This window comes from Nerophis lumbriciformis, linkage group LG18 (assembly GCF_033978685.3).
Source record: "Nerophis lumbriciformis linkage group LG18, RoL_Nlum_v2.1, whole genome shotgun sequence".
In the NCBI taxonomy this organism is placed as follows: Eukaryota; Metazoa; Chordata; class Actinopteri; order Syngnathiformes; family Syngnathidae; genus Nerophis; species Nerophis lumbriciformis.
Genome location: NC_084565.2, coordinates 7,239,932 through 7,266,101, shown reverse-complemented (window position 1 = coordinate 7,266,101; position 26,170 = coordinate 7,239,932). Strand labels below are relative to the sequence as shown.

The 26,170-nt window shown below is 40.6% G+C and overlaps 1 protein-coding gene across 9 annotated transcripts in view; it reads right to left on the bottom strand.

Moving 5' to 3' along the window:
• The window catches only part of herc2 (HECT and RLD domain containing E3 ubiquitin protein ligase 2), a 362,023-nt gene that overhangs the window by 227,435 nt on the left and 108,418 nt on the right, over positions 1 to 26,170 (bottom strand). For 6 of the 9 annotated variants that reach the window (XM_072915066.1, XM_072915069.1, XM_072915071.1 and 3 more), the window contains exons 29-33: positions 25,694 to 25,824; positions 16,509 to 16,704; positions 16,323 to 16,444; positions 3,792 to 3,968; positions 3,591 to 3,727 (exon numbers count right to left, since the gene is read on the bottom strand). In XM_072915066.1, coding sequence (XP_072771167.1) covers positions 3,591 to 3,727; positions 3,792 to 3,968; positions 16,323 to 16,444; positions 16,509 to 16,704; positions 25,694 to 25,824 — 763 coding nt within the window. The remainder of the gene's footprint in view (positions 1 to 3,590; positions 3,728 to 3,791; positions 3,969 to 16,322; positions 16,445 to 16,508; positions 16,705 to 25,693; positions 25,825 to 26,170) is intronic. The other 3 variants (XM_072915067.1, XM_072915070.1, XM_072915072.1) reach the window with 1 other exon arrangement.

Genomic DNA, 26,170 nt, shown 5'->3' with positions numbered 1-26,170 from the left:
AACAAGGATTCTGATCCCTGGATGCATGCAGCAGGAAATGATGGAAAGGTTGCACGAAGGCCATCAGGGTGTGACTAAGTGTGTGGCAAGCGCACAAGGATCCCTATGGTGGCCAGGGAAAACAAGACAGATTAAAGAGATGGTGGAAAGGTGTGAAATCTGTTGCCAATATTCACAGGCAAAGACAGAAACTTTAATGACCACGCCCCTACCAGCACGACCATGGGAAAAAGTGGCGGCTGATATCTTTCAGTGGAAGAATGGACATTATATCGTGGTGGTGGACTACTACTCCCGATACATTGAAGTAGCAAACCTCCCGACCCTGACAACATCTACAACAGTGGAGAGACTCAAGGTAATCTTTGCAAGATTTGGAGTGACTGACAACGGGCCACAGTTTGCTTCCACAGACTTTGCCACTTTTGCCCAGGACTATGGTTTCAACCACACGACCAGCAGCCCTCGCTATCCCCAGAGCAATGGGGAAGCAGAGAGAGCTGTCCGCACGGTCAAACAGCTGCTCAACAAAAGTCCAGACCCTCAGAAAGCTCTTTTGGCTTACAGAGCTACACCACTGGCTCACGGGCTGAGTCCAGCGCAGCTGCTGATGGGGAGGAGGATAAGATCAACAGTTCCTACCGCTCCACAAACATTGAAACCAGCCTGGCCAAACCTCAGAGCTTTCAGGGAAAAAGACAAAGAACTAAAAGTGAAGCAGAGAGAGTCATTCAACCTGAGACACAGGACAAAAGACTTACCAGTTCTGGTTCCTGGACAGAGAGTGTGGATTAAAACAGCGCAGACCACAGCTACTGTCCAGGGACCGGCTTCATCACCAAGGTCGTACAATGTGGAAACAGACCAAGGGAGCTTAAGACGAAACAGGGCTCACCTGACAGTGCTCCCTGAGGGAGGTCTGTCCTGCTCTGATGAGATAGAGACTGTTCAAAGGCAGACAGATTCAGGTGAAACAGTGACCAGGTCCGGAAGACTTTCCCGCCCTCCAGATAGACTGGATTTATGAACATTCTAATTGACCAGAGAGTTTTCCCTGGTCTTTGGGAAAGAATGGTGTAGACCTAACTGTTTGTTGTTCCTAAAAACATGTGCGTTATGTTGGGTACTAATGTTATTGAATGTGAGTTGAACATGCTCAGTTATTAATACCTGGTGATTAAGATAGAAGTAACTATCATTTTGGAATCATTTTATTTTGAAACAGTTCAATCTTTAAAATAAAGAAAAGAGGTTTAGAAGCTAAAAGGGGGGATGTACAGATGTTAAGTACAATACTACATAGTGTCCAGAGGGGGCGCCGTTGAGTGTGTTGTGGGGATTAACAGTGTGAATTAACAAGCACGAGTAAAGGAAGCTGTGTGAAGTTTACAAGTCTCTGGAGTCTGCTTTTACGGATATAAACACTACTACAACAGGGGGCGCCGGATGTAAGTGTCAAAAAGACAGCCAAAAGAGTTTGATATGAGAATAAATATAAAGTTAAAATATAGGGTAGAAATGCAGGAAATGTAGTCTTGATTTTCAACATTTTCTTTCAAGGCTTGCATGTCTACATTAAAACATTCTTCTTCATACTGCATTAATATATGCTACTTTTAAACTTTCATGCAGAGAAGGAAATCACAACTAAAAAAATCCAAAAAAATTTCATACGGTGTTGATGTGGAAATTTTTGCCTCTGCATTTTGATGGTGTGGGCGTGTGGCACCGAATGGAGATAAGCGTCTCGACAGACGTCACAATATTTGAACAATGATGATGAAAACTGTTTTCTCTGTCGTGTCCGTGTGTCGAAAATTGTTATGCGCTTATTTTTTTATTTGATTTTGTGCGTGGCATATAATTGCTATGCGCAGAGGAACGTTGGTCACACGGCTGCTCTAGCATCACAGCTAATGTTAGCCATGCTGCTACCTCTCTGCTCGGGGAGAACGTATACGTATGTGACGTATGACGTGACAGTATGTGACGTGTGTAAGAAGGTGCACTTGCTGTCTGTGAGAGGGAGACACAGGAAAGAGTGAGAAGAGCCTGTCGTGTAATGCCAGCAGCTAAAAGCAACTGCGTGAGAATCCACAGACCTGTGGATGTGTTGAAGGTGTGCTGGAAAATGCGGAACGGAAATTAGGGAGCAGCAGAAAAGTGGAATGTATTATTTAAATCTGTGCGTTGGAAAACACGGACCGGAGTTTTTTTTAAACTGGATCTGGATCGGCATTTTCCCATGCCTTGCCGATACGCATTTTTTGTCAAATATCGGCGGCCGATCCGACCCAAATATCGGATCGGGACATCCCTAGAGTGGGGAAAGCCGACGAAATGGTCAGTCGTTTGTTCCGCACACTTTACCGACGAAATCTATGCTACGACAGAGATGGCAAGAATGTGTGGATATCCTGCGACACTCAAAGCAGATGCATTTCCAATGATAAAATCAAAGAAATCTTCCGCCAGACCCCCATTGAATCTGCCGGAGTGTGTGAGCTATTCAGGGACAAAGGACCTCGGTAGCACGGCAAGCAATGGCGGCAGTTTGTTCCCGCAGACGAGCGAGCTAAACCCCCTGGATGTCTTGGCTCACACCGTCCCTTATGCCACCGAAGATGATCAAGAGAAGAATACCGACCCTAGCTTCCCTGGCCTGCTGACATCAACTCCAAAACTGGACAGATCACCTTTCAGGAAAAGAGAGCGGATGAGGGTATGTCTACAGAATATATTAATTGATGAAAACTTTATTCATTACTCGCGGTTTTACGTAAATTATTATACATAAACTGTGTTTACCAATAATTTAGCTTAAAAACTTTTTTTTTTCAATCATTCAAGTACATTTGGGTAGTCTTGTGTAATGCAGTATTTTGTGTCTATTTAGGTATGGTTAACCTGAGTATTGAAATCTTGGAAAAATATATGTTCTTAGCGAGCCTGAAATGGGCTGTCTGCACTCTCAAAGTGCATGTTGTTGCCAAATGTATTTCATATGCTGTAAACCTAGTTCATAGTTGTTAGTTTCCTTTAATGCCAAACAAACACATACCAATCGTTGGTTAGAAGGCGATCGCCGAATTCGTCCTCGCTTTCTCCCGTGTCGCTGGCTGTCGTGTCGTTTTCGTTGGTTTCGCTTGCATACGGTTCAAACCGATATGGTTCAATAGCTTCAGTTTCTTCTTCAATTTCGTTTTCGCTACCTGCCTCCACACTACAACCATCCGTTTCAATACATGCGTAATCTGTTGAATCGCTTAAGCCGCTGAAATCCGAGTCTGAATTCGAGCTAATGTCGCTATACCTTGCTGTTCTTTCCGCTATGTTTGTTTGTATTGGCATCACTGTGTGACGTCAGAGGAAAATGGACGGGTGTATATAACGATGGTTAAAATCAGGCACTTTGAAGCTTTTTTTAGGGATATTGCGTGATGGGTAAAATTTTGAAAAAAACTTCGAAAAATAAAATAAGCCACTGGGAACTGATTTTTAATGGTTTTAACCCTTCTGAAATTGTGATAATGTTCCCCTTTAACGAGGCAGAGCTCGGAAGTGACGCTGGATGGGAAACAAGTACCTACCCAATGTTGGTTCCTTCAGGTATGACCCTCTGCCAGCCGCACAGCATGGCGTACTGCACCGAGGGCAGCAGGAAGCTCTTGGAGGCCAACTTCAACATGGTGTCGATGCCCTCCAGCCTCACTTCCGCCCGCTCCAGCTAGGATGTCAAAGGTTCAGCTTTTGTGGCCTCTTTTCAAAGTTGGCCTTATTTGCAGCGTCACCTGCTTGAGGAGACACTTCCGCATCTTCTCCACGTCCAGAGGCTCCTCCTTCAGGGCGAACTCCACGATCTTGCTCATGAGGCTGGACTGGGGGAAGGCGCCGTGGACGCTGTGTTTCAGCCAGCGGTACTTCTGCACGTTGTCCACGCTGCTCAGGATAGGCTGCCACTTGTCCTGCTGGGGGCGGGGGGGCAATAATATTAATACCACACATAAATAAGATCAATACTTTACTCTTACCCCACCGGAATTAAAAAATAAACATTTTATAAAATGCTCCAGACTATAATTGATAGCTGTGGTCTTACACAAATAATAAATGAACCTACGCATCGCAACGGCAATACGATAGATCTAGTGCTGGTCAGGGGTGTCACCACCTCCAAAGTTATGGTACTCCCGTATACTAAAGTAATGTCCGATCATTACCTTATAAAATTCGAAGTTCTGACTCATTGTCAACAAACTAATAATAATAATAACTGCTATAGCAGCCGCAACATTAATGCCGCCACAACGATGACTCTTGCTGACCTACTGCCTTCGGTAATGGCACCATTCCCAAATTATGTCGGCTCTATTGATAACCTCACTAACAACTTTGACAATGCCCTGCGCAAAACCATTGATAGTATAGCACCGCTAAAACAAAAAAGGGCCCCTAAAAGGCGCACCCCATGGTTTACAGAAGAAACCAGAGCTCATAAATTATCATGTAGAAAGTTGGAACGCAAATGGCGCGCGACCAAGCTTGAGGTTTTCCATCAAGCATGGAGTGATAGTTTAATTTCGTATAAACGCATGCTTACCTTAGCTAAAGCTAAATATTACTCAAATCTCATCCGCCTCAACAAAAACGACCCTAAATTTTTGTTTAGTACAGTAGCATCGCTAACCCAACAAGGGACTCCTCCCAATAGCTCCACCCACTCGGCAGATGACTTTATGAATTTATTTAATAAGAAAATTGAACTCATTAGAAAGGAGATTAAAGACAACGCATCCCAGCTACAACTGGGTTCTATGAACACAGATACAACTGTATCTACGACGGATACTGCAATACAAAATAGTCTCTCTCTTTTTGATGAAATAACATTAGAGGAACTATTACAGCGTGTAAGTGGGATAAAACAAACAACATGTTTACTTGACCCACTTCCTGGGAAACTTATCAAGGAGCTTTTTGTATTATTAGGTCCATCAGTGCTAAATATTATAAACTTATCACTTTCCTCTGGCACTGTTCCCCTAGCATTCAAGAAAGCGGTTATTCATCCTCTGCTCAAAAGACCTAACCTTGATCCTGACCTCATGGTAAACTACCGACCGGTGTCCCACCTTCCCTTTATTTCGAAAATCCTCGAAAAAATTGTCGCACAGCAGCTAAATGAACACTTAGTGTCTAACAATCTCTGTGAACCTTTTCAATCCGGTTTCAGGGCAAATCACTCTACGGAGACAGCCCTCGCAAAAATGACTAATGATCTACTGCTAACGATGGATTCTGATGCGTCATCTATGTTGCTGCTTCTTGATCTTAGCGCTGCTTTCGATACCGTCGATCATAATATTTTATTAGAGCGTATCAAAACACGTATTGGTATGTCAGACTTAGCCTTGTCGTGGTTTAACTCTTATCTTACTGACAGGATGCAATGCGTCTCCCATAATAATGTGACCTCGGACTATGTTAAGGTAACGTGCGGAGTTCCTCAGGGTTCGGTTCTTGGCCCTGCACTCTTTAGTATTTACATGCTGCCGCTAGGCGACATCATACGCAAATACGGTGTTAGCTTTCATTGTTATGCTGATGACACCCAACTCTACATGCCCCTAAAGCTGACCAACACGCCGGATTGTAGTCAGCTGGAGGCGTGTCTTAATGAAATTAAACAATGGATGTCCGCTAACTTCTTGCAACTCAACGCCAAGAAAACGGAAATGCTGATTATCGGTCCTGCTAAACACCGACATTTATTTAATAATACCACCTTAACATTTGACAACCAAACAATTACACAAGGCGAATCAGTAAAGAATCTGGGTATTATCTTCGACCCAACTCTCTCGTTTGAATCACACATTAAGAGTGTTACTAAAACGGCCTTCTTTCATCTCCGTAATATCGCTAAAATTCGTTCTATTTTATCCACTAGCGACGCTGAGATCATTATTCATGCGTTCGTTACGTCTCGTCTCGACTACTGTAACGTATTATTTTCGGGTCTCCCTATGTCTAGCATTAAAAAATTACAGTTGGTACAAAATGCGGCTGCTAGACTTTTGACAAGAACAAGAAAGTTTGATCATATTACGCCTATACTGGCTCACCTGCACTGGCTTCCTGTGCACTTAAGAAGTGACTTTAAGGTTTTACTACTTACGTATAAAATACTACACGGTCTAGCTCCGTCCTATCTTGTCGATTGCATTGTACCATATGTCCCGGCAAGAAATCTGCGTTCAAAGAACTCCGGCTTATTAGTGATTCCCAGAGCCCAAAAAAAGTCTGCGGGCTATAGAGCGTTTTCTATTGGGGCTCCAGTACTATGGAATGCCCTCCCGGTAACAATTACAGATGCTACCTCAGTAGAAGCATTTAAGTCCCATCTTAAAACTCATTTGTATACTCTAGCCTTTAAATAGCCCCCCTGTTGGACCAGTTGATCTGCCGTTTCTTTTCTTTTCTCCTCTGCTCCCCTTTTCCTTGAGGGGGGGGGGGGGGGGGGGGGGGGGGGCACAGGTCCGGTGGCCATGGATGAAGTGCTGGCTGTCCAGAGTCGGGACCCGGGGTGGACCGCTCGCCTGTGCATCGGCTGGGAACATCTCTACGCTGCTGACCCGTCTCCCCTCGGGATGGTGTCCTGCTGGCCCCACTATGGACTGGACTCTTACTATTATGTTGGATCCACTATGGACTGGACTCTCACAATATTATGTCAGACCCACTCGACATCCATTGCTTTCGGTCTCCCCTAGAGGGGGGGGGGTTACCCACATATGCGGTCCTCTCCAAGGTTTCTCATAGTCATTCACATCGACGTCCCACTGGGGTGAGTTTTTCCTTGCCCGTATGTGGGCTTTGTACCGAGGATGTCGTTGTGGCTTGTGCAGCCCTTTGAGACACTTGTGATTTAGGGCTATATAAATAAAGATTGATTGATTGATTGATTGATAAAACTGTCATTGCTGAAAAAATCATGAATCGTAATCAAAGTTATTAATTACTGACCTATTTAAGTATTCAAATATTCCACTTTGACGTATTTTTGGGGGAAATATTGCATATTTTGTGTGTTTGCCATATTTAAAAAAAAAAAGTTTTTTGGCCAAAAAGTGCATAAAACAAAAAAACTAAACAAACACATAAAATAAATTATAAAAACTTAAAAATGACGGATGGATCGGAAGTTGTTCTACAGATTTAATGATCAAATAAATGATATGACTTATTTTTAACACTTTTATGAGTGGGGCACTTTTGATACCGGACAATATTTGCGGGATTTTTATTTTATTTTATAAAACTATCATTGTTCAAATAATAATGAATCATAGTCAATGTTATGAATTATTGACCTATTTAAGTATTCAAATATTCCACTTTGACATATTTTTGGGGAAAATATTGCATATTTTGTGTGTTTTCCATATTAAAAAAAAAAGCTATTTGGCAAAAAGTGCATAAAACAAAAAAACTAAATAAACACATAAAAAATGTTATAAAAACTTAAAATTGACAGATCGGAAGTTCTACAGATTTAATGATAAAATAAATGTACGATTTATTTTTAGCACTTTCATAAGTGGGGCACTTTTGATCCCGGACAATTTTTGCGGGATTTTTATTTTATTTTATAAAACGGTCATTGCTCAAATAATAATGAATCATAATCAATGTTATGAATTATTGACCTATTCAGGTATTGAAATATTCCACCTCGATGTATTTTTTGGGAAAATATTTCATATTTTGTGTGTTTGCCATATTTAAAACAAAGTTTTTTTTTTGTCAAAAACTGCATAAAACAAAAACAAAAAAAAAATCATTAAAAAATTTAAAATTTAACTCAAAATTGATGGATAGATCTAGAGATTTAAACAAAAATAAATCATACATTTATAACACTTTTATATAAGTGGGGAACTTTTAGATCCCTTTTTTTTGTATTTTATAAAACTGTCATTGCTCAAATAATAATGAATCATAATCAAAGTTATGAATTATTGACCTATTTAAGTATTCAAATATTCCACTTTGACATATTTTTGGGGAAAATATTGTATATTTTGTGTGTTTGCCATATTAAAAAAAAAATTAAAAAAATATTTGTCAAAAAGTGCATAAAACAAAAAAACTAAATAAACACAAAAAAAATAATAAAAACTTAAAATTGACGGATAGATCGGAAGTTGTTCTAGAGAATTAATGATCAAATAAATGTATGATTTATTTTTAACACTTTTATGAGTGGGGCACTTTTGATACCGGACAATATTTGCGGGATTTTTATTTTATTTTATAAAACTATCATTGTTCAAATAATAATGAATCATAATCAATGTTATGAATTATTGACCTATTTAAGTATTCAAATATTCCACTTTGACGTATTTTTGGGGAAAATATTGCATATTTTGTGTGTTTGCCATATTAAGAAAAAAAACTATTTGGCAAAAAGTGCATAAAACAAAAAATAAATAAATAAACACATAAAAAAATGTTATAAAAACTTAAAATTGACGGATAGATCGGAAGTTGTTCTATAGATTTAATGATAAAATAAATGTACGATTTATTTTTAGCACTTTGATAAGTGGGGCACTTTTGATCCCGCCCGGACAATTTTTGCGGGATTTTTATTTTATTTTATAAAACGGTCATTGCTCAAATAATAATGAATCTTAATCAATGTTATGAATTATTGACCTATTCAAGTATTGAAATATTCCACTTTGACGTATTTTGGGGGAAAATATTGCATATTTTGTGTGTTTGCCATATAAAAAACTACGTTCTCTTTGGCAAAAAGGGCATAAAACCAAAAAACTAAATAAAAACATAAATAAAGTAATACAAACATAAAATCGACGGATAGATCTGAAGTTGATCTAGAGGTTTAAAAATAAAACAAATGTATGATTTATTTTTAACACTTTTATAAGTGGGGCCCTTTTGGATTCCTGACAATTTTTGCATATTTTTATCTTATTTTATAAAACTGTCTTTGCTCAAAATAATAATGAATCATAATCAATGTTGGTATGAACTATTGACCTATTCAAGTATTCAAATATTCCACTTAGACATATTTTTGAGGGATAATATTGCATATTTTGTGTGTTTGCCAAAGTTTTCTTATAAAAGTGCATAAAACAATAAAAACACTAAAAAAAACATTAAAAACTTAAAAATTGACAGATCTGAAGTTGTTCAAGAGATTTAAAAATAAAATAAATGTCCAATTTATTTTTAACACTTTTATAAGTGGGCCCTTTTTGGATCCCTGACAATTTTTGCAGGATTTTTATTTTATTTTATTTTATAAAACTGTCATTGCTTAAATCATGAATCATAACAATGTTGTTATGAAATATTGACCTATTCAAGTATTGAAATATTCCGCTTTGACATTTTTGGGGGGGAAATATTGCATAATTTGTGTATTTGCCATATTAAAAACAAAGTTTTCTTGGACAAAAAGTGCATAAAACAAAAAAAACAAAAACAAAAACATTTAAATCGACGAAGAGATCTGAAGTTGTTCTAGAAATTAACAAATTTAATAAATGTATGATTTATTTTAACACTTATATAAGTGTGGCATTTTTGATCCCTGACAATTTTTGCGGATTTTTAAAAACAATATTTTATAAAACTGTCACTGCTCAAAAAATAATGAATCATAATCAATGTTATGAGTTATTGACCTATTTAAGGATTGAAATATTACACTTTTACATATTTAAACAACGTATTCTTAGACAAAAAGTGCATAAAATAAAAAAACAAAAACAAAAACAAAAACAAAATTAAATCGACTTATAGATCTGAAGTTGTTCTAGAAATAATTTTTTTTAAATAAATGTATGATTTATCTTTAACACTTTTATAAGTGGGGCCCTTTTTGATCCCTGACGATTTTTGCAGGATTTTTTATTTTATTTTATAAAACTGTCATTGCTCAAATAATAATGAATCATAATCAATGTTATGAATAATTGACCTATTCAAGTATTGAAATATTCCACTTTGATGTATTTTTGGGGGAAATATTTAATATTTTGTGTGTTTGCCATATTAAAAACAAAGTTTTCTTTGGCAAAAAGTGCATAAAACTAAATTAAATCATTAAAAAATTAAAAATTAAAAATTAAAATTGATGGATAAATCTAGAGATTTAAACAAAAATAAATCATACATTTATTTTACAACACTTTTTATAAGTAGGGAACTTTTGGATCCTTTTTTTTTGTATTTTATAAAACTGTCATTGCTCAAATAACAATGAATCATAATCGAAGTTATGAATTATTGACCTATTTAATTATTCAAATATTACACTTTGACATTTTTAGGGGAAAACATTGCATATTTTGTGTGTTTGCCATATTAAAAGCTAGGTTTTCTTTGGCAAAAAGTGCATAAAACTTAAAATCAACAAATAGATCTGAAGTTGTTCTAGAGATTTAAAAATAAAATGATTGTATGATTTATTTTTAACACTTTTATAAGAGGGACAATTTTTGCAGGATTTATTTTTAATTTTCATAAAACTGTTAAAAATGAAGTTTTCTTTGACAAAAAGTGTATAAAACAAAAATATAAAATAAAAACATAAAATTGATGAATGGATCTGAAGTTGTTCTAGAGATTTAAAAATAAAATTAATGTATGATTTATTTTTAACACTTTTATAAGTCGGGCCCTTTTGATCCCTGACAATTTTTGCGGATTTAAAAAAAATATATTTTATAAAACATACAAATAATAATGAATCATAATCAAAGTTATTAACTATTGACCTATTTAAGTATTCAAATATTCCACTTTGACATATTTGGTGGGGAAATATTGCATATTTTGTGTGTTTGCCATACTAAAAACAAAGTTTTCTTGGACAAAAAGTGCATAAAACCAAAAAAATAAACAAAAACATTGAAAAATTATAAAAACATAAAATCGACGTGGGGGAAGTGGGGCCTTTTTGGATCCCTGACAATGTTTGCAATATTTGTATTGTATTTTATAAAACTGTCATTGCTAAAATAATAATAAATCATAATCAATTTTATGAATTATTGCATTCAAATATTATTGTATTCAAATATTCCACTTGGACATATTTTTGGGGTAAATATTGCATAATTTGTGTGTTTGCGCTATTAAAAACTAAGTTTTCTTGGACAAAAAGTGCATAAAACCAAAAAAATAAATAAAACATAAAAAAATAAATAATAAAAACTTCTAATCGACAGACCTGAAGTTGATCTAGAGATTTAAAAATGAAATACATATATCATTTTTTTTTAACATGTTTATAAGTGGGGCCTTTTTGGATCCCTGACAATGTTCACAATATTTGTATTGTATTTTATAAAACTGTCATTGCTCAAATAATAATAAATCATAATCTATTTGATGAATTATTGTATTCAAATATTATTGTATTCAAATATTCCACTTGGACATATTTTTGGGGTAAATATTGCATCATTTGTGTGTTTGCACTATTCAAAATTACGTTTTCTTGGACAAAAAGTGCATAAAACTAAAATTTTAAATAAAAAAAACAAAAAAAATAATAAAAACTTCTAATCGACAGATCTGAAGTTGATCTAGAGATTTACGCAGTGAATACATATAATATAATGAAATAAAATAATATACATTATTTTTAAAAATGTTATGAGTAAAACCCTTCCGGATCTCTCTGACCAAACTCCCCTCAAGGTTAAAAAATGTGTATAAATTGTAGGGAAGTCAAAAAATAAAATAAAATTTTCTAATTAATCGCAATTCTTATTTCTTTGGGAAAAAACCCCCAAAAAACATGAATTTTGGAATAAATCGCATTTCTTATTTGTAACAATTCTTCATCCATTAAAAAAAAAAACAAAGCGATTTAGAGATGTCACGAGGGAAGTGCTGGACATTGAGTCCGAATGGACAATGTTCCGCGCCTCTATTGTCGAGGCGGCTGATTGGAGCTGTGGCCGCAAGGTAGTTGGTGCTTGTCGTGGCGGTAATCCTAGAACCCGTTGGTGGACACCGGCGGTGAGGGATGCCGTCAAGCTGAAGAAGGAGTCCTATCGGGTTCTTTTGGCTCATAGGACTCCTGAAGCAGTGGACAAGTACCGACAGGCCAAGCGGTGTGCGGCTTCAGCGGTCGCAGAGGCAAAAACTCGGACATGGGAGGAGTTCGGTGAGGCCATGGAAAACGACTTCCGGACGGCTTGGAAGCAATTCTGGACCACCATCCGCCGCCTCAGGAAGGGGAAGCAGTGCACTATCAACACCGTGTATGGCGAGGATGGTGTTCTGCTGACCTCGACTGCGGATGTTGTGGATCGGTGGAGGGAATACTTCGAAGACCTCCTCAATCCCACCAACACGTCTTCCTATGAGGAAGCAGTGCCTGGGGAGTCTGTGGTGGGCTCTCCTATTTCTGGGGCTGAGGTTGCTGAGGTAGTTAAAAAGCTCCTCGGTGGCAAGGCCCCGGGGGGTGGATGAGATCCGCCCGGAGTTCCTTAAGGCTCTGGATGCTGTGGGGATGTCTTGGTTGACAAGACTATGCAGCATCGCGTGGACATCGGGGGCGGTACCACTGGATTGGCAGACCGGGGTGGTGGTTCCTCTCTTTAAGAAGGGGAACCGGAGGGTGTGTTCTAACTATCGTGGGATCACACTCCTCAGCCTTCCCGGTAAGGTCTATTCAGGTGTACTGGAGAGGAGGCTACGCCGGATAGTCGAACCTCGGATTCAGGAGGAACAGTGTGGTTTTCGTCCTGGTCGTGGAACTGTGGACCAGCTCTATACTCTCGGCAGGGTCCTTGAGGGTGCATGGGAGTTTGACCAACCAGTCTACATGTGTTTTGTGGACTTGGAGAAGGCATTCGACCGTGTCCCTCGAGAAGTCCTGTGGGGAGTGCTCAGGGAGTATGGGGTATCGGACTGTCTGATTGTGGCAGTCCGCTCCCTGTATGCTCAGTGCCAGAGCTTGGTCCGCATTGCCGGTAGTAAGTCGGACACGTTTCCAGTGAGGGTTGGACTCCGCCAAGGCTGCCCTTTGTCACCGATTCTGTTCATAACTTTTACGGACAGAATTTCTAGGCGCAGTCAAGGCGTTGAGGGGATCTGGTTTGGTGGCTGCAGGATTAGGTCTCTGCTTTTTGCAGATGATGTGGTCCTGATGGCTTCATCTGGCCAGGATCTTCAGCTCTCGCTGGATCGGTTCGCAGCCGAGTGTGAAGCGACTGGGATGAGAATCAGCACCTCCAAGTCCGAGTCCATGGTTCTCGCCCGGAAAAGGGTGGAGTGCCATCTCCGGGTTGGGGAGGAGATCTTGCCCCAAGTGGAGGAGTTCAAGTACCTCGGAGTCTTGTTCACGAGTGAGGGAAGAGTGGATCGTGAGATCGACAGGCGGATCGGTGCGGCGTCTTCAGTAATGCGGACGCTGTATCGATCCGTTGTGGTGAAGAAGGAGCTGAGCCGGAAGGCAAAGCTCTCAATTTACCGGTCGATCTACGTTCCCATCCTCACCTATGGTCATGAGCTTTGGGTTATGACCGAAAGGACAAGATCACGGGTACAAGCGGCTGAAATGAGTTTCCTCCGCCGGGTGGCGGGGCTCTCCCTTAGAGATAGGGTGAGAAGCTCTGTCATCCGGGAGGAGCTCAAAGTAAAGCCGCTGCTCCTCCACATCGAGAGGAGCCAGATGAGGTGGTTCGGGCATCTGGTCAGGATGCCACCCGAACGCCTCCCTAGGGAGGTGTTTAGGGCACGTCCGACCGGTAGGAGGCCGCGGGGAAGACCCAGGACACGTTGGGAAGACTATGTCTCCCGGCTGGCCTGGGAACGCCTCGGGGTCCCACAGGAAGAGCTGGACGAAGTGGCTGGGGAGAGGGAAGTCTGGGCTTCCCTGCTTAGGCTGCTGCCCCCGCGACCCGACCTCGGATAAGCGGAAGAAGATGGATGGATGGATGGATGGATTTAGAGATGTCAAAAAAAACAACATTGATTTTCGAATAAATCCCATTTCTTATTTGTAACAATTCTTAATCCATTAAAAATAAATCTAAAATCTATTTAAGGATGTCAAAAAACAACAAAATTGATTTCGGAATAAGTTAAAGTTAAAGTTAAAGTACCAATGATTGTCACACACATACTAGGTGTGTGGTGAAATGTGTCCTCTGCATTTGACCCATCCCCTTGTTCACCCCCTGGGAGGTGAGGGGAGCAGTGGGCAGCAGCGGTGGCTGCGCCCGGGAATCATTTTTGGTGATTTAACCCCCAATTCCAACCCTTGATGCTGAGTACCAAGCAGGGAGGTAATGGCTCCCATTTTTATAGTCTTTGGTATGACTCGGCCGGGGATTGAACTCACGACCTACCCATCTCAGAGCGGACACTCTAACCCATGGGTGTCAAACTCTGGCCCGCGGGCCAAATTTAGCCCGCCGTGTAATTTCACTTGGCCCTTGAGGCGATATCAAATTAACACTAGAGCTGTCCCGCCGATCATATACAGCGGCGGTGCCGTGATACACCGCTAATTCTCATACTTGCTAAACTTCCCAGGAGAAACCCAGATTTCGGTGTTCCTCCCGAATATCGTCACGTCCCCTTTTCGCCTAGTCCAACGAATGCTGGCCAGTCATATAATATGTGCGGCTTTGGCACGCCCACAGAAGTGAATGCAACGCATACTTGATCTTCACCAATACAGGCTACACTGAGGGGGCCCGTATAAAAAACTTTAACATTGTTAGAAATATGCGCCACACTGTGAATCCACACCAAACAAGAATGACAAACACATTTCGGGAGAACATCCGCACCGTAACACAACATAAACACAACAGAACAAATACCCAGAACCCTTTGCAGCACTAACTCTTCCGGGACGCTACAAGATGTGTGTGTGTGTGTGTGTGTGTGTGTGTGTGTGTGTGTGTGTGTGTGTGTGTGTGTGTGTGTGTGTGTGTGTGTGTGTGTGTGTGTGTGTAGAGTCCTGGAAGAGTTAGTGCTGCAAAGGATTCTGGGTATTTGTTCTGTTGTGTTTATGTTGTGTTACTGTGCGGATGTTCTCCCAAAATGTGTTTGTCATTCTTGTTTGGTGTGGATTCACAGTGTGGCGTATATTTCTAAAAATTTTAAGGTTGCTTATACGGCCACTCTCAGTGTAAACTGTATTGCTGTTCATCAAGTATGTGTTACATTCACGTGTGTGTGCGTACAGAAGCCGCTCATATCTTGTGACTGGGCCGGCACGTTTTTAGAAGGGATGAAAAGCGGACGTGACGACAGCTCGTAGAGGACGTTTAAAGCAGTGCCTGTAAGGCACACCCCCAAGACTGTGGAATACGAGATATAATGACTGATGAACACCTTGGTTGGATAATGAAGGTTGCCTCAGCTCAAAGCCTGAGCCCTGACATTAATGAACTAGCATCCAAGTAAAGATGCCAGGTATCTGGCTTGGGCACATCAGATTAGTCCAGAATGGTTGGGTTATTCATGATTTTATTTTCAAATTTATTAGCCTGTTAAAAGTTAATGTTGATATTTACCTCAGAAGGCTGCAAATAGAAAAGAGGCATTTAATTTCTATTTAAATTGTATTTGATATGCCATTGATATTTTTTAATTATTATTATTATTATTTTAACCTTGATTTTGCATGTCACTATAAAGTTATATAAGCCTTGCTTGTTCAATATTTAATGCAAAACTTGTTTGGGTCCCTATTAAAAAGGTTAATTTGTTCAACCTTGGCCCGCGGCTTTGTTCAGTTTTAAATTTTGGCCCACTCTGTATTTGAGTTTGACACCCCTGTTCTAACCACTAGGCCACTGAGTAGGAATACATCGCATTTCTTATTTGTAACAATTCTTAATCTATTAAAAAAAAAAAAAAAAAAAAAATCGATTTAGGGCTCTCAAAACCCGCCCACAAATTTTCGAATGAATCGCAATTCTTATTTGTAACAATTCCTAAACGATTTAAAAAAGGAAAAAAATAAATAATAATAAAAATCGATTTAGGGGTTTAAAAAAACCCCCATTGATTTTTGAATAAATTGCAATTCTAATTTATAACGACTCAAATGATTTAAAAAAAAAAATCAAAAATAACATTGTAGCCATTAACAATAGCAAAAAAATAAATACCAATCAATTTACAACAAAGAATAACTTTATTACCATAGTGTGTTAGTCTAACAGAAAATGCCTGATAAAAATAAATAAACTCTTTTTATCTCTACATCTATCTCAGCTACTCATGTGGATTTAAAAAAGTACCTTGGCTGCCTTGCTTGTGGGTGATTTCCTATCAGGAGGCGTGGGGCTGATGTTAGCGTCTTCTTCTATGGTTCCTTCATTCTCCAGCTTGGCCTCCTCCACACCACTGGACTTTTTAGACCCTACACAGAAGAAAACATGAGGACCACCTGAGACCAAAAAGCACCCGCGAGTGCACGCCACTACCTCTTTTCTTCCGGCGCTCCCGTATGAGTTTCTGTGCGATCCTCCGCCAGCGTGGCTGGGAGCTCAGCAGCTTGATCTTGGACACGATGGACAGGTCGTTGCTCACCGCCGGACGCAGCTCGTTGAAGAGGAAGCGCAGGCGCTCGATGACGGGCGCACACACTTCCTTGTAGGAGCGCCCTTGTTCTTGGTGGGTCTTCAAGGACACCACAAGGTTTCAGTACACAGTTTCAAGGTCAACTGAACACTTTTGGCAAAAGTTGGCTCTCAAAAAAGACACTTTTCTTTGGCTATTCTTTACACAGAAGAGAAGAAGCTTTGTAAACATTTGAGAGACCCACAGAAACTTATTAGGACAGTAATCAACACATCTGTCCTACAAACCCCAAAACCAGTGAAGTTGTCACGTTGTGTAAATGGTAAATAAAAAGAGAATACAATGATTTGCAAATCCTTTTCAACGTATATTCAACTGAATAGACTGCAAAGACAAGATATTTAATGTTCACACTGGAAAACTTTATTTTTTGCAAATATTAGCTCATTTGGAATTTGATGCCTGCAACATGTTTCAAAAAAGCTGGCACAAGTGGCAAAAAAGACTGAGAAAGTTGAGGGATGTTCATCAAACACTTATTTGGAACATCCCACAGGTGAACAGGCTAATTGGGAACAGGTGGGTGCCATGATTGGGTATAAAAGCAGCTTCCATGAAATGTTTAGTCGTTCACAAACAACGATGGGGGCGAGGGTCACCACTTTGTCAACAAATGTGTGAGCAAATTGTCCAATTTAAGAACAACATTTCTCAACCAGCTATTGCAAGGAATTTAGGGATTTCACCATCTACGGTCTGTAATATCATCAAAAGATTCAGAGAATCTGGAGAAATCACTGCACGTAAGCGATGATATTACGCACCTTCGATCCCTCAGGCAGTCCTGCATCAAAAAGCGACATCAGTGTGTAAAGGATATCACCACATGGGCTCCAGAACACTTCAGAAAACCACTGTCAGTAACTACAGTTTGTCGCTACATCTGTAAGTGCAAGTTAAAACTCTACTATGCAAAGCGAAAGCCATTTATCAACAACACCCAGAAATGTTGCTGGCTTTGCTGGCCCCAAACTCATCTAAAATGGACTGATACAAAGTGGAAAAGTGTTCTGTGGTTTTGACGAGTCCACATTTCAAATTGTTTTCAGAAACTGTGGACGTGGTGTCCTCCGGACCAAAGAGGAAAATAATCATCCGGACTGTTCTAGGCGCAAAGTTCAAAAGGCAGCATGTGTGATGGTATGGGGGTGTATTAGTGCCCAAGGCATGGGTAACTTACACATCTGTGAAGGCACCATTAATGCTGAAAGGTACATACAGGTTTTGGAGCAACATATGTTGCCATCTAAGCAAAGTTATCATGGACGCCCCTGCTTATTTCAGCAAGACAACGCCAAGCTACATGTTAAAACAGCCTGGCTTCGTAGTAAAAGACTGCGGGTACTAGACTGGCCTGCCTGTAGTCCAGACCTGTCTCCCATTGAAAATGTGTGGCGCATTATGAAGCCTAAAATACCACAACGGAGACCCCCGGACTGTTGAACAACTTAAGCTGTACATCAAGCAAAAATGTGTCTCCTCAGTTCCCAAACCTTTACTGAGTGTTGTTAAAAGGAAAGGCCATGTAACACAGTGGTAAAATGCCCATGTGACAACTTTTTGGCAAATTCTAAGTTAATGATTATTTGCAAAAAAAAAAAAAAAGTTTCTCAGTGTGAACATTAAATATCTTGTCTTTGCAGTCTAGTCAATTGAATATAAGTTGAAAAGGATTTGCAAATCATTGTATTCTGTTTTTATTTACCATTTTCACCACGTAACAACTTCACTGGGTTTGGGTTTTGTACAATGCCCCAAATTTTGCACAATTTTTTTTTTTACCAGCTTCCGACCTTTCAACCACCCACCCACACCGCTCTTCACAAAAGTCAAACACAAATCATTTAGTTTTCCTGGAATTTCCAGTAATTTTCTCCCCATTGACAATGAATGGGAAATATACAAACCTCTCTATACACCACATTCCTCAAGCGATTGGAACAGTTCCAACACACTCCACTCACCCTGGACATTTCTACCAGAATTACAAATGCTAGTAATACGTGCAATTAAAGGGGAACATTATCACCAGACCTATGTAAGCGTCAATATATACCTTGATGTTGCAGAAAAAAGACCATATATTATTTTTAACCGATTTCCGAACTCTAAATGGGTGAATTTCGGCGAATTAAACGCCTTTCTAATATTCGCTATCGGAGCGATGACGTCACAACGTGGCGTCACATCGGGAAGCAATCCGCCATTTTCTCAAACACCGAGTCAAATCAGCTCTGTTATTTTCCGTTTTTTCGACTGTTTTCCGTACCTTGGAGACATCATGCCTCGTCGGTGTGTTGTCGGAGGGTGTAACAACACGAACAGGGACGGATTCAAGTTGCACCAGTGGCCCAAAGATGCCAAAGTGGCAAGAAATTGGACGTTTGTTCCGCACACTTTACCGACGAAAGCTATGCTACGACAGAGATGGCAAGAATGTGTGGATATCCTGCGACACTCAAAGCAGATGCATTTCCAACGATAAAGTCAAAGAAATCTGCCGCCAGACCCCCATTGAATCTGCCGGAGTGTGTGAGCAATTCAGGGACAAAGGATCCTCGGTAGCACGGCAAGCAATGGCGGCAGTTTGTTCCCGCAGACGAGCGAGCTAAACCCCCTATCGACCCTAGCTTCCCTGGCCTGCTGACATCAACTCCTAAACTGGACAGATCAGCTTTCAGGAAAAGAGCGCGGATGAGGGTATGTCTACAGAATATATTAATTGATGAAAATTGGGCTGTCTGCACTCTCAAAGTGCATGTTGTTGCCAAATGTATTTCATATGCTGTAAACCTAGTTCATAGTTGTTAGTTTCCTTTAATGCCAAACAAACACATACCAATCGTTGGTTAGAAGGCGATCGCCGAATTCGTCCTCGCTTTCTCCCGTGTCACTGTCTGTCGTGTCGTTTTCGTGTCAAACCGATATGGCTCAATAGCTTCAGTTTCTTCTTCAATTTCGTTTTCGCTAGCTGCCTCCACACTACAACCATCCGTTTCAATACATGCGTAATCTGTCGAATCGCTTAAGCCGCTGAAATCCGAGTCTGAATCCGAGCTAATGTCGCTATAGCTTGCTGTTCGTTCCGCCATGTTTGTTTGTGTTGGCTTCACTGTGTGACGTCACAGGAAAATGGACGGGTGTATATAACGATGGTTAAAATCAGGCACTTTGAAGCTTTTTTTCGGGTAAAATTTTGAAAAAAACTTCGAAAAATAAAATAAGCCAATGGGAACTGATTTTTAATGGTTTTAACCCTTCTGAAATTGTGATAATGTTCCCCTTTAACTATTTTGTAGACTTGTACAAGAGTCAAGGAAGACAAAATGTCCCTCGTCAGTGACTGTTGTGATATGGCAACCGTTTGATATTTACCTCAGGGTCATACAAGTGTGTAAATGGCACATGCTAACTGTTAGCATGCTAATTATAGCATGCTAACTTTTTTGGCCAATTTTGCTGCCATGCACCTTAGAGCAGTGTTTTTCAACGTTTTTTGAGCCAAGGCACATTTTTTTCATTGAAAAAATGCGGAGGCACACCACCAGCAGACATCAGCAGCTGATATTGACAATAAAAAGTTGTTCTCGCATCACTATAGCGCTTGTCTCAAAGTACTGTCACATCACGCCGTGACTTATTTTGAGTTTTTTGGTGTCTTCCTGTGTGCAGTGTTTTAGTTCTTGTCTTGCGCTCCTATTTTGGTGGCTTTTCCTGTTTTGTTGGTATTTTCCTGTAGAAGTTCCATGTATTCCCCGCACCTGTTTGAGCAATCAAGAATATTTCAGTTGTTTTTATCCTTCTTTTGTGGGGACATTGTTGATTGTCATGTCATGTTCGGATGTACTTTGTGGACGCTGTCTGCTCCACACGCTGTAAGTCTTTGCTGTCATCCAGCATTCTGTTTTTGTTTACTTTGCAGCCAGTTCAGTTTTAGTTTGGTTCTGCATAGCCTTCCTTAAGCTTCAATGCCTTTTCTTAGCGACACTCGCCTTTGGTTTATTTTTGGTTTAAGCATTAGATACCTTTTTACCTGCACGCTGCCATCTGTATCTTGTGATCACGACAAACCGAGTTCCCGACATCTACAAAGCAATTAGCTACCTGATGCCACCTACTGATATGAAAGAGTATTACACGGTTACTCTGCCGAGCTCTAGACAGCACCGACACTCAACAACGGCACATTTGCAGATTATTATTACTGGTTTGAAAAAAATCTTTTTAACCCAAATAGGTGAAATTACATCATCTCACGGCACACTAGTGGTTGAAAAACACTGCCTTAGAGTCATAACTTTATAGTTGATACATGCTAACTGTTAACATGCTAATATTAAAATGACCTGATTGGTTGTTAGTGTGTCACTCCCACTGATCAGTGATCACTTCCTGCAAGTGTCTTTGTTCATGCAACCAACCTTTCTTCCCACGAACAAAAACTATATAAAAACCCCGTTTCCATAGGAGTTGGGAAATTGTGTTGGATGTAAATATAAACGGAATACAATGATTTGCAAATCCTTTTCAAACCATATTCAATTGAATGCACTACAAAGACAAGATATTTGATGTTCAAACTCATAAACTTTATTTTTTTTTGCAAATAATATTTAACTTAGAATTTCATGGCTGCAACACGTGCCAAAGTAGTTGGGAAAGGGCATGTTCACCACTGTGTTACATCACCTTTTCTTTTAACAACACTAAATAAACGATTGGGAACTGAGGAAACTAATTGTTGAATCTTTGAAAGTGGAATTATTTCCCATTCTTGTTTTATGTAGAGCTTCAGTCGTTCAACAGTCCGTCGTATTTTACACTTCTTAATGCGCCACACATTTTCAATGGGAGACAGGTCTGGACTGCAGGCGGGCCAGGAAAGTACCCGCACTCTTTTTTTACGAAGCCACGCTGTTGTAACACGTGCTGAATGTGGCTTGGCACTGTCTTGCTGAAATAAGCAGGGGCGTCCATGAAAAAGACAGCGCTTAGATGGCAGCATATGTTGTTCCAAAACCTGTATGTACCTTTCAGCATTAATAGTGCCTTCACAGATGTGTAAGTTACGCATGCCTTGGGCACTAATACACCCCCATACCATCACACATGCTGGCTTTTGAACTTTGCGCCTACAACAATCCGGATGGTTCTTTTCCCCTTTGGTCCGGATGACACGATGTCGAATATTTCCAAAAACAATTTGAAATGTGGACTCGTCAGACCACAGAACACTTTTCCACTTTGCATGAGTCCATCTTAGATGATCTCGGGCCCAGAGAAGCCGGCGGCGTTTCTGGATGTTGTTGATAAATGGCTTTCGCTTTGCATAGTAGAGCTTTAACTTGCACTTACAGATGTAGCGACCAACTGTATTTAGTGACAGTGGGTTTCTGAAGTGTTCCTGAGCCCATGTGGTGATATCCTTTAGAGATTGATGTCGGTGTTTGATACAGTGCCGTCTGAGGGATCGAAGGTCACGATCATTCAATGTTGGTTTCCGGCCATGCCGCTTACGTGGAGTGATTTCTCCAGATTCTCTGAACCTTTTGATGATGTTATGGACCGTAGATGTTGAAATCCCTAAATTTCTTACAATTACACTTTGAGAAACGTTGTTCTTAAACTGTTTGACTATTTGCTCACGCAGTTGTAGACAAAGGGGTGTACCTCGCCCCATCCTTTCTTGTGAAAGACTGAGCATTTTTTGGGAAGCTGTTTTTATACACAATCATGGCACCCACCTGATCCCAATTAGCGTTTGATGAGCATTCCTCAACTTTATCAGTATTTATTGCCACCTTTCCCAAATCTTTGTCACGTGTTGCTGGCATCAAATTCTAAAGTTAATGATTATTTGCAAAAATAAAAAAGACGTTTATCAGTTTGAACATCAAATATGTTGTCTTTGTAGCATATTCAACTGAATATGGGTTGAAAATGATTTGCAGATCATTGTATTCCGTTTATATTTACATCTAACACAATTTCCCAACTCATATGGAAACGGGGTTTGTATGTATCGAACGCATTTTTAATTGATATTGATTACGTGTCTATCACAATATATATATATATATATATATATATACACATACATACATACATATATATATATATATATATATATATATATATATATATATATATATATATATATAAAAATACATACATACATACATGCATATATATATATATATATATATATATATATATATACAATACATACATACATGCATACTAGAGATGCGCGGTTTGCGGACACAACCGCGGAGTCCGCGGATTATCCGCGGATCGGGCGGTTGAAATAAAAAAAAATTAGATTTTATCCGCGGGTCGCGTCGGGCGGTTGAAATAAAAAAAAATTAGATTTTAAATAGATTCAGGCGGGTGGCAGTTAAACCAATTCGGAAATATATATACATAGTTAAATGTTGTTACCCACATACGAAAAACGAGCAGGCACCTGCAGCATATGCCACAACAGAAGAAGAAAAAAAAAAGAGATGGACACTTTTACGGAGCGGAGAAGGGACGCCTCGCCGGGGTCCGGGACCGAGGCCCCTTCCCCCGAGAGGACCCCACCGGGAGCCGTAGCTGAGGTGATCCGCGAGAAGGGCCCGACGCACGTCCAGGGTCACCACCGCGCCCACCGCACGACACCCCGCCTCGTCCGCCTTCGCCGCGGCCGGCGTCACACGCAGCAGGTAAGCAGCTTACCTGCCCGCCACCCCCGTGGCCGGGGGCTTGTAACAGGGGTCACTCCGCGCGCTCCGCCCGCGCAGCTTACCTGCCCGCCACCCCCGTTGCCGGGGGCGCGTAACAGGGGTCACTCCGCGCGCAGTGCGCTCACGAAAGGGGTGGGGCTCACCCTGGTGAGCCGAGTGTGAGCAGAGAGCGATGAACCGAACGCCGGGTTAAGGCGCCCGATGCCGACGCTCATCAGACCCCAGAAAAGGTGTTGGTTGATATAGACAGCAGGACGGTGGCCATGGAAGTCGGAACCCGCTAAGGAGTGTGTAACAACCCACTTGCCGAATCAACTAGCCCTGAAAATGGATGGCGCTTTTCCATACCCGGCCGTCGCCGGCAGCGAGAGCCGCGAGGGCTAGGCCGCGACGAGTAGGATGGCCGGCGCGGTGCACGCTGAAGCCTCGGGCGCGAGCCCGGGTGGAGCCGCCGCTGGTGCGAGGGACATCGCGCCTCCACGCGCTTGGAGGTGCGCTCAGCGCGGCTCCCAGATGATTGAGCACTGGTGTGCGTCTGGGCCGTGACAGCGTGGCACGCATTGAATGTCTCTGCTTCATTGGATCAGTCTCCTTTCTTTAACAGGCAAAAGCTTTATAACCTCACTAATGCCTTGCATCGTCTATATTAGATATATAACAACGGGCGGGTGCGGGCGGGTGCGGTGTTGATTAAATGTTAAATTCGGGTGGATACGGATGGTTGACGACTTTTGTGATGCGGTTGCGGATGAAATAATTGCCTATCCGCGCATCTCTAATGCATACATACATACATGCATATATATATATATATATATATATATATATATATATATATATATATATATATACCGTATATTACCAAATAAACGCCCTTGTGCAAATAACCGCCCATGTCCTAATAGCCGCCCGGGGTCTGACCCCATTTTGTGAAATAAACGCCTCTTCCTAATAAACGCCTATGTCCAAATAGCCGCCCATGGGCTGTTATTTGCATAATTTAGATTAAAATCATATTGACTTCATTAAACCCAATTTATAAGGAAAAGCAAAGGTGCAATAATTCTGGTCATTATGGTAACAGCAGACGTTACGTGGGGATTCTGGGTAATCAACATATTGCAATGGGTGACCGCATATAGCGTAACACACACTCAACGACAACAACAAACCCACGAGGAAAAGTTTCAACATGGCAAGCAACAGCAGCAGTGAGTTGAATGAAAAGAATACCGGTACACCACAACTGATGGACGGGAATACTTTAAGGGGGAAGAACAGAAAGTTTGACTTAAAGTTCAAGCTAGCGGTTGTAAAGTATGCGGAGCAGAATTCTGGTTTGGCAGCGGCCAGGCAGTTTAACGTTGACCCAAAACGTGTACGAGAATGGAAACAAAAAAAGGGAGAACTACAATCTCAGTCGGCAATCGATGGAAAACGGGCTCGCTTATCTGGTGGAGGTAGGAAGAAAGTGAGCGACGAGCTTGATGCTAATTTGTGTCAGTGGATACATCACGTTCGTGGACTGAACCACCGTGTGTCCCGCAAAATGATCCGCATTAAGGCAAAGGAGTTGTATGCCACCGCGAGTGACACGAGAGACACCGGGGTGGTGTTTGGTGCAACGAGTGCACTTGGTACCATCATTTTATTTTTCCTGTATGCTGCTTTATTTAAAACTTGGAGTACTGTAGCCTTTATTTTTATTTAAGTGACAGTATTATTGTTCTGTTTTGATGGTGGGTTTTATACTTGAGTACTTGGTACCATAATTTTATTTTTCCCGGTAGGCTGCTTTATTTAAAAAGTTTATTTATTTTTAGTATTTGTATTCTATGTGACAATTGTTGCACTACTGTCATGTTGAGGCCTTGTTGATCTCTTGTCTTTTGATAGTCTTGTTTTTTTGTTTGTGTGTTTACATTAGCTTTTACATTTAAAGTTTTTAGTACGAAAAAAAATACTGGACACTAACCATTGTAACCAAATAATGGCCTGGTGCAGGCTGGTGCAAAAATAAATAAAAGCCTTGTGCAAATAACCGCCCATGTCCTAATAGCCGCCTGGGGTCTGACCCCATTTTGTGAAATAAACGCCCGGGCTACTATTTGGTAATATACGGTATATATATATATATATATATATATATATATATATATATATATATATATATATATATATATATTGTTTTATCGCCCAGCCCTAGTCCATCCACATAAACACACATTGACAGCAAATGCCTGGAAGGTAACATCTGCATGATATAGAATATTACCTGTACACGTGCACAGGCACCCTACCTTGATCAAAGAGCACTTTGCCTGGTAGACCATGCGGCACACGTCAATCACAGATTTAGGGAGGGACCTCGGTTTGCCCTGGTCCCCCGCCGCCAAGGCACACTGACTGACCAGTGAGAGAGCAACGTGACCTGAGACCAGAAGAGAAAGAGAAAAAAAAAATCATTGGCTTTTGACATCCAGCTGTCATGAATAGCATGCAGGGCAGGGGTATCCAAACTGCGGACCATAGCTACTTTTTTAACGGGCCGTGGCACAATTGTTAGCATTCTAATATTAGCATTATAGCCTTGTTTGCAAATTTGGCAGGTCAGCGTCAAATATTTTGTTACTTGACAAACGCTACCTCTGAGCATGCTAATAGGTTAGCTTTTTTTTAGCTAATTTTATAGGTACACACCAGAGTCATATTTTGGTACTTGACGTATGCTAACTTTACCATGCTAGCATTTTTAACAACATTTTAAGGTATACATC